Below are 12,087 nucleotides of genomic sequence, written 5' to 3'. Positions count from 1 at the left end.
ATAGTTTCTCACTCTGTCCTGCATCTTTCTCTCTCAGTACTCCAACTCTTATTGCTGGCCACACTTGGAAGTCTGGAGTCATTACACAACTCTTAGTTATTGTCATGCTTGTCAGTCTGAAGTCATTCCTCCAACTCTTAGTTATTGTCATGCTTGGCAGTCTGGAGTCATTACACAACTCTCAGTTATTGTCATGCTTGGCAGTCTGAAGTCATTACACAACTCTTAGTTATTGTCATGCTTGTCAGTCTGGAGTCATTACACAACTCTCAGTTATTGTCATGCTTGGCAGTCTGAAGTCATTACACAACTCTTAGTTATTGTCATGCTTGGCAGTCTGGAGTCATTACACAACTCTTAGTTATTGTCATGCTTGTCAGTCTGGAGTCATTACACAACTCTTAGTTATTGTCATGCTTGGCAGTCTGAAGTCATTACACAACTCTTAGTTATTGTCATGCTTGGCAGTCTGGAGTCATTACACAACTCTTAGTTATTGTCATGCTTGGCAGTCTGGAGTCATTACACAACTCTTAGTTATTGTCATGCTTGGTAGTCTGGAGTCATTACACAACTCTTAGTTATTGTCATGCTTGGCAGTCTGAAGTCATTACACAACTCTTAGTTATTGTCATGCTTGTCAGTCTGAAGTCATTCCTCCAACTCTTAGTTATTGTCATGCTTGGCAGTCTGGAGTCATTACACAACTCTCAGTTATTGTCATGCTTGGCAGTCTGAAGTCATTACACAACTCTTAGTTATTGTCATGCTTGGCAGTCTGGAGTCATTACACAACTCTTAGTTATTGTCATGCTTGTCAGTCTGGAGTCATTACACAACTCTTAGTTATTGTCATGCTTGGCAGTCTGAAGTCATTACACAACTCTTAGTTATTGTCATGCTTGGCAGTCTGGAGTCATTACACAACTCTTAGTTATTGTCATGCTTGGCAGTCTGGAGTCATTACACAACTCTTAGTTATTGTCATGCTTGGTAGTCTGGAGTCATTACACAACTCTTAGTTATTGTCATGCTTGGCAGTCTGAAGTCATTACACAACTCTTAGTTATTGTCATGCTTGGCAGTCTGGAGTCATTACACAACTCTTAGTTATTGTCATGCTTGTCAGTCTGGAGTCATTACACAACTCTTAGTTATTGTCATGCTTGGCAGTCTTGAGTCATTACACAACTCTTAGTTATTGTCATGCTTGGCAGTCTTGAGTCATTACACAACTCTTAGTTATTGTCATGCGTGGCAGTCTGGAGTCATTACACAACTCTTAGTAATTGTCATACTTGGCAGTCTGGAGTCATTACACAACTCTTAGTTATTGTCATACTTGGCAGTCTGGAGTCATTACACAACTCTTAGTTATTGTCATGCTTGGCAGTCTGAAGTCATTACACAACTCTTAGTTATTGTCATGCTTGGCAGTCTGAAGTCATTACACAACTCTTAGTTGCTGTCATGCTTGGCAGGTCCTGCATCTTTCTCTCTCAGTACTCTCTCATTACTTTCTCAGTGCTCTCTCAGTACTCTCTCAGTCTGGAGTCATTCAGACAATGATTGTCAATACAATGCTTTCTTCATCACCAGTCTAATCATTGTCAGACAGACCGGTCAACCTTTTCTCATTAGACAGTCAATAGGAGTAGTTAGCTTGACGTTCATTATCCTGAAATGTACGCACCCGTGCACAACGATCCATAGTAGTAATCCTGGTTAGAATGCACAGTGTCATTCTTCAGTTGGGCATTCCAATTCCATTGTAGTAATTCTGGTTAGAATGCACAGTGTCATTCTTCAGTTGGGCATTCCAATTCCATTTAGTGGGAGTAGCTAGTTTGGCACGAATAAGAGTTTTTCTGCTTCCCAAAATGGCATCCTATACCCTACGGTCCCTGGTCAAAAGTAGTGCACTATGTAGGGAATAGGGTGCCATTTGAGATGGAGACTTTGCATAGCTGGACATTCCCCAGAGTGTATTTTTGTTAGTCTACAGGACCACGTGACATTAAACTGAGCAGATTAAAACGGGTCTTTGATTACCGTCCCCCCACAAGTTCAAAACTCTACCACTCAGATCAAACGAGGAAGAGAGGAGGAGGAGGAGGAGGGCAGTTCGGCTTCTAGATTAGTTGTGGTTAAACGGAGGGAGGGGTGGAGAGCAGAAGAAGGGAAAGGGGTTTTAAACAGTCCAACCACGCCAGACACTCTCTCTGTAGTGTACTGTAGCCACTGTTTGAAAACTACATGGCATTGCGCAGTTAGAACTCTTGCAATTTACTCATTCTAATTCTAATTCTAATTCTAATTCTATTTCTATGATGGAAAGGTTTATGGAATTCCGGGTCTAGAGATACTAGATCAGTTGTAATGTTCATATAATCAGAAATTAACAAAACATTTTGAAGAGGACTTCAAGTTAATAAGATATTCTCTCCTCATTGTACAATATAGTGCTGCCGCAGCGCAATAACAATAATAGTAGCAGATCTAATGGCGTTTCAATGATAACAACAACAAAAAAATATATGTTTCATTGACATAAGTAGTGCATCATGACTACTTAAATCATCACCACTACTGTATCTTGTTGAACTTTAGTCAATCCTGTACCCTACAGACAAAATAGTACTTTCCCTTGTCAACATCCTCCGGTTGGGTAACTTTTTAAGCCATTCACCCCCAAAACTAGATGTACTAAATGATACGTTCTTGGAAACTTATTTGAAAAAAAAAGAGGTTGATTTTTAGGGAGGAACTGCAAAGTGGACAGAGGTAAGGGGGAGTCTGAGAAGAAACCGACAGAGAGAGAAGAGAGTGAGTGGAAAGAGCGAGAGAGTGAGGGGAGAGAGAGAGCGATTGTGTGAGAGAGAGGGGGCTTAAGCATGAGGGGAGAGGAGTGAGGATGGATCAAACGCGCACTATCCTCGCATGACCATGATGACAACCACTTTATACTCCAAGACGTAATATTATTTTTCACTTCACGTTTCAGGATAACGGTATACAACAACCGCAAACTTTCTGAAATACAGTGACTTGATGGGAAAGTAACGGTTCTCTTCACCAAAACTATATCAAACTCTTCAAATACAACGTATATTAAAATATATATATATAGTGTTACCTTCATTGTTTCACAACTCATTTATCGTGCTTCATAACCCTCCGCGTAACTTTTTGGATGGTTTTGGGATAGATGAAAGAGAGATGACGGACTTATTTTGAAAGACTACTTGAACTGTGCTCAAATATATCTTTGAATCCAAAAATGGAATCGTCGCTTATGTACCTGTTTTTATCGTTGACGTTACCTGGAGTCATTTGGCGTGCGTCTTCGAATCCCTCACTGAACAATCTCCAACCCGCTCTGAGCCAATCCAGTTCAAATGGGGGGAGAGTAGCGAGCAGGCACAGGTAATGTATACTCTATTATCCCATAATAACCAGTCACTGTTGACGATACTTGCAATATGAGTCTACAGAAGTAACAGAACTGTATACCATTTCCACCACCTTATCCGGAGTGCGCAATAACGTTTCCTAGCCTCGCCAAGCTTCCTGATCTCCGGAGCTAACATATTTGCTCGCTACATATATGGAAACAGGAGGCATTTAAGACTTCTAGTTTTCAGTATCTTTGAGAAACATTGCGCAATCCCACACATGCTAAATGTATAGGATATTTTCTGAGTCACTCTTCCCTACAACACATTGCATTGATACTCTACTACAGTACAGACATTCATTGAGAAACAATCAAGAAGGGGAAAGGGGATACCTAGTCAGTTATGCAACTGAACGCGTTCAACTGAAATGTGTCTTCCCGCATTTAGCCCAACCACTCTGAATCAGAGCGGTGCCCGAAGGTTAACTTAATAGACATCCACGCATTCGGCGCCCAGTGGAACAGTGGGGGTAACTGCCTTGCTCAGGGCCTGGGAAACAGTGGGGGTAACTGCCTTGCTCAGGGCCTGGGAAACAGTGGGGGTAACTGCCTTGCTCAGGGCCTGGGAAACAGTGGGGGTAACTGCCTTGCTCAGGGCCTGGGAAACAGTGGGGGTAACTGCCTTGCTCAGGGCCTGGGAAACAGTCGGGTAACTGCCTTGCTCAGGGCCTGGGAAACAGTGGGGTAACTGCCTTGCTCAGGGCCTGGGAAACAGTGGGGTAACTGCCTTGCTCAGGGCCTGGGAAACAGTGGGGGTAACTGCCTTGCTCAGGGCCTGGGAAACAGTGTGGGTAACTGCCTTGCTCAGGGCCTGGGAAACAGTGGGGGTAACTGCCTTGCTCAGGGCCTGGGAAACAGTGGGGGTAACTGCCTTGCTCAGGGCCTGGGAAACAGTGGGGGTAACTGCCTTGCTCAGGGCCTGGGAAACAGTGGGGTAACTGCCTTGCTCAGGGCCTGGGAAACAGTGGGGTAACTGCCTTGCTCAGGGCCTGGGAAACAGTGGGGGTAACTGCCTTGCTCAGGGCCTGGGAAACAGTGGGGTAACTGCCTTGCTCAGGGCCTGGGAAACAGTGGGGGTAACTGCCTTGCTCAGGGCCTGGGAAACAGTGGGGGTAACTGCCTTGCTCAGGGCCTGGGAAACAGTGGGGGTAACTGCCTTGCTCAGGGCCTGGGAAACAGTGGGGTAACTGCCTTGCTCAGGGCCTGGGAAACAGTGGGGTAACTGCCTTGCTCAGGGCCTGGGAAACAGTGGGGTAACTGCCTTGCTCAGGGCCTGGGAAACAGTGGGGTAACTGCCTTGCTCAGGGCCTGGGAAACAGTGGGGGTAACTGCCTTGCTCAGGGCCTGGGAAACAGTGGGGTAACTGCCTTGCTCAGGGCCTGGGAAACAGTGGTGGTAACTGCCTTGCTCAGGGCCTGGGAAACAGTGGGGGTAACTGCCTTGCTCAGGGCCTGGGAAACAGTGGGGGTAACTGCCTTGCTCAGGGCCTGGGAAACAGTGGGGTAACTGCCTTGCTCAGGGCCTGGGAAACAGTGGGGTAACTGCCTTGCTCAGGGCCTGGGAAACAGTGGGGTAACTGCCTTGCTCAGGGCCTGGGAAACAGTGGGGTAACTGCCTTGCTCAGGGCCTGGGAAACAGTGGGGTAACTGCCTTGCTCAGGGCCTGGGAAACAGTGGGGGTAACTGCCTTGCTCAGGGCCTGGGAAACAGTGGGGGTAACTGCCTTGCTCAGGGCCTGGGAAACAGTGGGGGTAACTGCCTTGCTCAGGGCCTGGGAAACAGTGGGGTAACTGCCTTGCTCAGGGCCTGGGAAACAGTGGGGGTAACTGCCTTGCTCAGGGCCTGGGAAACAGTGGGGGTAACTGCCTTGCTCAGGGCCTGGGAAACAGTGGGGGTAACTGCCTTGCTCAGGGCCTGGGAAACAGTGGGGTAACTGCCTTGCTCAGGGCCTGGGAAACAGTGGGGTAACTGCCTTGCTCAGGGCCTGGGAAACAGTGGGGTAACTGCCTTGCTCAGGGCCTGGGAAACAGTGGGGTAACTGCCTTGCTCAGGGCCTGGGAAACAGTGGGGTAACTGCCTTGCTCAGGGCCTGGGAAACAGTGGGGGTAACTGCCTTGCTCAGGGCCTGGGAAACAGTGGGGGTAACTGCCTTGCTCAGGGCCTGGGAAACAGTGGGGGTAACTGCCTTGCTCAGGGCCTGGGAAACAGTGGGGGTAACTGCCTTGCTCAGGGCCTGGGAAACAGTGGGGTAACTGCCTTGCTCAGGGCCTGGGAAACAGTGGGGTAACTGCCTTGCTCAGGGCCTGGGAAACAGTGGGGTAACTGCCTTGCTCAGGGCCTGGGAAACAGTGGGGTAACTGCCTTGCTCAGGGCCTGGGAAACAGTGGGGGTAACTGCCTTGCTCAGGGCCTGGGAAACAGTGGGGTAACTGCCTTTCTCAGGGCCTGGGAAACAGTGGGGTAACTGCCTTGCTCAGGGCCTGGGAAACAGTGGGGTAACTGCCTTTCTCAGGGCCTGGGAAACAGTGGGGTAACTGCCTTGTTCAGGGCCTGGGAAACAGTGGGGGTAACTGCCTTGCTCAGGGCCTGGGAAACAGTGGGGGTAACTGCCTTGCTCAGGGCCTGGGAAACAGTGGGGTAACTGCCTTGCTCAGGGCCTGGGAAACAGTGGGGGTAACTGCCTTGCTCAGGGCCTGGGAAACAGTGGGGGTAACTGCCTTTCTCAGGGCCTGGGGAACAGTGGGGGTAACTGCCTTGCTCAGGGCCTGGGAAACAGTGGGGTAACTGCCTTGCTCAGGGCCTGGGAAACAGTGGGGGTAACTGCCTTGCTCAGGGCCTGGGAAACAGTGGGGGTAACTGCCTTTCTCAGGGCCTGGGGAACAGTGGGGGTAACTGCCTTGCTCAGGGCCTGGGAAACAGTGGGGTAACTGCCTTGCTCAGGGCCTGGGAAACAGTGGGGGTAACTGCCTTGCTCAGGGCCTGGGAAACAGTGGGGGTAACTGCCTTGCTCAGGGCCTGGGAAACAGTGGGGTAACTGCCTTGCTCAGGGCCTGGGGAACAGTGGGGTAACTGCCTTGCTCAGGGCCTGGGAAACAGTGGGGGTAACTGCCTTGCTCAGGGCCTGGGAAACAGTGGGGGTAACTGCCTTGCTCAGGGCCTGGGAAACAGTGGGGTAACTGCCTTGCTCAGGGCCTGGGAAACAGTGGGGGTAACTGCCTTGCTCAGGGCCTGGGAAACAGTGGGGGTAACTGCCTTGCTCAGGGCCTGGGAAACAGTGGGGGTAACTGCCTTGCTCAGGGCCTGGGAAACAGTGGGGGTAACTGCCTTGCTCAGGGCCTGGGAAACAGTGGGGGTAACTGCCTTGCTCAGGGCCTGGGAAACAGTGGGGGTAACTTCCTTGCTCAGGGCCTGGGAAACACTGGGGGTAACTGCCTTGCTCAGGGCCTGGGAAACAGTGGGGTAACTGCCTTGCTCAGGGCCTGGGAAACAGTGGGGGTAACTGCCTTGCTCAGGGCCTGGGAAACAGTGGGGGTAACTGCCTTGCTCAGGGCCTGGGAAACAGTGGGGGTAACTGCCTTGCTCAGGGCCTGGGAAACAGTGGGGGTAACTGCCTTGCTCAGGGCCTGGGAAACAGTGGGGGTAACTGCCTTGCTCAGGGCCTGGGAAACAGTGGGGTAACTGCCTTGCTCAGGGCCTGGGAAACAGTGGGGGTAACTGCCTTGCTCAGGGCCTGGGAAACAGTGGGGGTAACTGCCTTGCTCAGGGCCTGGGAAACAGTGGGGGTAACTGCCTTGCTCAGGGCCTGGGAAACAGTGGGGTAACTGCCTTGCTCAGGGCCTGGGAAACAGTGGGGGTAACTGCCTTGCTCAGGGCCTGGGAAACAGTGGGGTAACTGCCTTGCTCAGGGCCTGGGAAACAGTGGGGTAACTGCCTTGCTCAGGGCCTGGGGAACAGTGGGGGTAACTGCCTTGCTCAGGGCCTGGGAAACAGTGGGGTAACTGCCTTGCTCAGGGCCTGGGAAACAGTGGGGGTAACTGCCTTGCTCAGGGCCTGGGAAACAGTGGGGGTAACTGCCTTGCTCAGGGCCTGGGAAACAGTGGGGTAACTGCCTTGCTCAGGGCCTGGGAAACAGTGGGGGTAACTGCCTTGCTCAGGGCCTGGGAAACAGTGGGGGTAACTGCCTTGCTCAGGGCCTGGGAAACAGTGGGGGTAACTGCCTTGCTCAGGGCCTGGGAAACAGTGGGGGTAACTGCCTTGCTCAGGGCCTGGGAAACAGTGGGGGTAACTGCCTTGCTCAGGGCCTGGGAAACAGTGGGGGTAACTGCCTTGCTCAGGGCCTGGGAAACAGTGGGGTAACTGCCTTGCTCAGGGCCTGGGAAACAGTGGGGGTAACTGCCTTGCTCAGGGCCTGGGAAACAGTGGGGGTAACTGCCTTGCTCAGGGCCTGGGAAACAGTGGGGGTAACTGCCTTGCTCAGGGCCTGGGAAACAGTGGGGGTAACTGCCTTGCTCAGGGCCTGGGAAACAGTGGGGGTAACTGCCTTGCTCAGGGCCTGGGAAACAGTGGGGTAACTGCCTTGCTCAGGGCCTGGGAAACAGTGGGGGTAACTGCCTTGCTCAGGGCCTGGGAAACAGTGGGGGTAACTGCCTTGCTCAGGGCCTGGGAAACAGTGGGGGTAACTGCCTTGCTCAGGGCCTGGGAAACAGTGGGGTAACTGCCTTGCTCAGGGCCTGGGAAACAGTGGGGGTAACTGCCTTGCTCAGGGCCTGGGAAACAGTGGGGTAACTGCCTTGCTCAGGGCCTGGGAAACAGTGGGGTAACTGCCTTGCTCAGGGCCTGGGGAACAGTGGGGGTAACTGCCTTGCTCAGGGCCTGGGAAACAGTGGGGTAACTGCCTTGCTCAGGGCCTGGGAAACAGTGGGGGTAACTGCCTTGCTCAGGGCCTGGGAAACAGTGGGGTAACTGCCTTGCTCAGGGCCTGGGAAACAGTGGGGGTAACTGCCTTGCTCAGGGCCTGGGAAACAGTGGGGGTAACTGCCTTGCTCAGGGCCTGGGAAACAGTGGGGGTAACTGCCTTGCTCAGGGCCTGGGAAACAGTGGGGTAACTGCCTTGCTCAGGGCCTGGGAAACAGTGGGGGTAACTGCCTTGCTCAGGGCCTGGGAAACAGTGGGGGTAACTGCCTTGCTCAGGGCCTGGGAAACAGTGGGGGTAACTACCTTGCTCAGGGCCTGGGAAACAGTGGGGGTAACTGCCTTGCTCAGGGCCTGGGAAACAGTGGGGTAACTGCCTTGCTCAGGGCCTGGGAAACAGTGGGGGTAACTGCCTTGCTCAGGGCCTGGGAAACAGTGGGGGTAACTGCCTTGCTCAGGGCCTGGGAAACAGTGGGGGTAACTGCCTTGCTCAGGGCCTGGGAAACAGTGGGGGTAACTGCCTTGCTCAGGGCCTGGGAAACAGTGGGGTAACTGCCTTGCTCAGGGCCTGGGAAACAGTGGGGGTAACTGCCTTGCTCAGGGCCTGGGAAACAGTGGGGGTAACTGCCTTGCTCAGGGCCTGGGAAACAGTGGGGGTAACTGCCTTGCTCAGGGCCTGGGAAACAGTGGGGTAACTGCCTTGCTCAGGGCCTGGGAAACAGTGGGGGTAACTGCCTTGCTCAGGGCCTGGGAAACAGTGGGGTAACTGCCTTGCTCAGGGCCTGGGAAACAGTGGGGGTAACTGCCTTGCTCAGGGCCTGGGAAACAGTGGGGGTAACTGCCTTGCTCAGGGCCTGGGAAACAGTGGGGTAACTGCCTTGCTCAGGGCCTGGGAAACAGTGGGGGTAACTGCCTTGCTCAGGGCCTGGGAAACAGTGGGGTAACTGCCTTGCTCAGGGCCTGGGAAACAGTGGGGTAACTGCCTTGCTCAGGGCCTGGGAAACAGTGGGGGTAACTGCCTTGCTCAGGGGAAGAACGACATCTTTTTTTTTTTTACATTATCAGCTCGGGGATTCGATCCAGCAACCTTTCGGGTTACTGGCCCAACGCTCTAACCACTAGGACTACCTGCCCGCACCTGAAGCAGTAGTTCATGCTTTATAACATGCTTTAGGAAACAATTTGTGAAACGTTAGTCTATAGTGTGTAGCCTATAATCATATGTCACAGTTGATGACATTGTAATGGGAGTCCTATTTGAAGCTAAGCCACCAGCAGGGAAGCAACATGTGCAGTAGTATGACTCCCCTGGTCCTACTGACAGAATGGCTATTATTGTCATGACTGTAATGGAGCTGAGCTTTAGGGGCCCCTGTGGAGGAGACCTCACCCGGAGTACCCTTAAAATGAAATGAGGAGTGTGTGTGTGTGAGAGAGAGAGAGAGAGAGAGAGAGAGAGAGAGAGAGAGAGTGTGTATGTGTCTGCTAGCTACTGTGACTCAGTAAGTTTCAAAGGGTCTGACCTCTATATAAACACTGTTAGGGTCTGACCTCTATATAAACACTGTTAGGGTCTGACCTCTATATAAACACTGTTAGGGTCTGACCTCTATATAAACACTGTTAGGGTCTGACCTCTATATAAACACTGTTAGGGTCTGATCTCTATATAAACACTGTTAGGGTCTGACCTCTATATAAACACTGTTAGGGTCTGACCTCTATATAAACACTGTTAGGGTCTGACCTCTATATAAACACTGTTAGGGTCTGACCTCTATATAAACACTGTTAGGGTCTGACCTCTATATAAACACTGTTAGGGTCTGACCTCTATATAAACACTGTTAGGGTCTGATCTCTATATAAACACTGTTAGGGTCTGACCTCTATATAAACACTGTTAGGGTCTGACCTCTATATAAAACACTGTTAGGGTCTGACCTCTATATAAAACACTGTTAGGGTCTGATCACCTCCCTTTAATACACTCCGCTACTGGGTACAGTAGTACTGTACTCCGTCACTTAGTCAGTCAGTGTTGGTCGGTGGGATGTAGGCCAGACAATCCGACTCAGAAGTCTTTTATCTGCACTCCTGGTGAAAATCACTGGACTGAGAAGAGAGAGGAGTAGCTACCCAGAACCCAAGGGCTGTGTCCCAACTGGCACACACTCCCTTTATAGTGGCGTACTTATAACCAGAGCCCTGGTCAAAAGTAGTGTACTAGAGAGGGAATAGTGTGTAATTTAAGACGTAGCCCAGGGCTGCTACTGCGTTAGGGGAAGGAATGTTGTTGGTTGGCCCTTTGTGCTACCGCTTACACTTAGACATCTGTTTGAACTCTGAGATGTGTTTTGACAGATGTGTGAAGTATTCCATAAGTAGAGAATATTTATTACAAAACGTATGACTCATGATCTCAGGGCTCTTCTACTCCCCTGTCCGTTTATTTAGTTAACGGTTAGTTAGATTTCATCTTGACTTATGAGGATGACTGTGTCATATACAGTACCAGTCAGAAGTTTGGACACACCTACTCATTCAAGGGTTTTTCTTTATTTTTTTAAACTATTTTCTACATTGTAGAATAATAGTGAAGACATTAAACTATGAAATAACACATATGGAATCATGTAGTAAACAAATAAGTGTTAAAAAGTGATTCTTCAAAGTAGCCACCCTTTGCCTTGATGACAGCTTTGCACACTCTTGGCATTCTCTCAACCAGCTTGACCTGGAATGCTTTTCCAACAGTCTGGAAGGAGTTTCCACATATGCTGAGCACTTGTTGGCTGCTTTTCCTTCACTTTGTGGTCCAACTCATCCCAAACCATCTCAATTGGGTTGTGGTCGGGTGATTGTGGCAGCCAGGTCATATGATGCAGAACTCCATCACCCACCTTCTTGGTCAAATAGCCCGTACACAGCCTGGAGGTGTGTTGGGTCATTGTCCTGTTGAAAAACAAATTATAGTCCCACCTAAGTGCAAACCAGATGGGATGGCATATCGCTGCAGATTGCTGTGGTAGCCATGCTGGTTAAGTGTGCCTTGAATTCTTAATAAATAACAGACAGTGTCACCAGCAAAGCACCATCACACCTCCTCCTCCATGCTTCACGGTGGGAATCACACACATGCAGAAATCATCCGTTCACCTACTCTGCGTCTCACAAAGACACAGCGGTTGGAACCAAAATTCTCAAACTTGTACTCATCAGACCAAAAGGACAGATTTCCACCGGTCTAATGTCCGTTGCTCGTGTTCCTTGGCACAAGCAAGTCTCTTCTTCTTTTGGTGTCCTTTAGTAGTGGTTTCTTTGCAGCAATTCAACCATGAAGGCCTGATTCACACAGTCTCCTCTGAACAGTTGATGTTGAGATGTGTCTGTTACTTGAACTCTGTGAAGCATTTATTTGTGCTGCAATTTCTGAGGCTGGTAACTCTAATGAACTTATCCTCTGCAGCAGAGGTAACTCTGGGTCTTCCTTTCCTGTGGCGGTCCTCATGAGAGCCAGTTTCATCATAGCGCTTGGTGGTTCTTGCGACCGCACTTGAAGAAACTTTCAAAGTTCTTGACATTTTACGGATTGACTGACCTTCATGTCTTAAAGTAATGATGGACTGTCATAACTGATTGCTCTAACGCATGAACTTTTAACAAGGCACACCTGTTAACTGAAATGCATTCCAGGTGACTACCTCATGAAGCTGGTTGA

At 50.4% G+C, this 12,087-nt stretch overlaps 1 protein-coding gene across 2 annotated transcripts in view; it reads left to right on the top strand.

Annotated features, from left to right (window-relative positions):
* The first annotated feature begins 2,818 nt into the window (after nt 1-2,818).
* Nucleotides 2,819-12,087, top strand: part of LOC129817798 (EMILIN-1-like) — a 67,800-nt gene continuing 58,531 nt past the window's right edge. For both annotated transcript variants that reach the window (XM_055873366.1, XM_055873365.1), the window contains exon 1: nt 2,819-3,426. In XM_055873366.1, the coding sequence (XP_055729341.1) occupies nt 3,281-3,426 (146 nt within the window). In that variant the 5' untranslated portion in view covers nt 2,819-3,280. The remainder of the gene's footprint in view (nt 3,427-12,087) is intronic.

This window comes from Salvelinus fontinalis, chromosome 20, assembly GCF_029448725.1.
Source record: "Salvelinus fontinalis isolate EN_2023a chromosome 20, ASM2944872v1, whole genome shotgun sequence".
Classification (NCBI taxonomy): domain Eukaryota; kingdom Metazoa; phylum Chordata; class Actinopteri; order Salmoniformes; family Salmonidae; genus Salvelinus; species Salvelinus fontinalis.
This window is presented reverse-complemented; position numbering and strand designations above follow the sequence as displayed.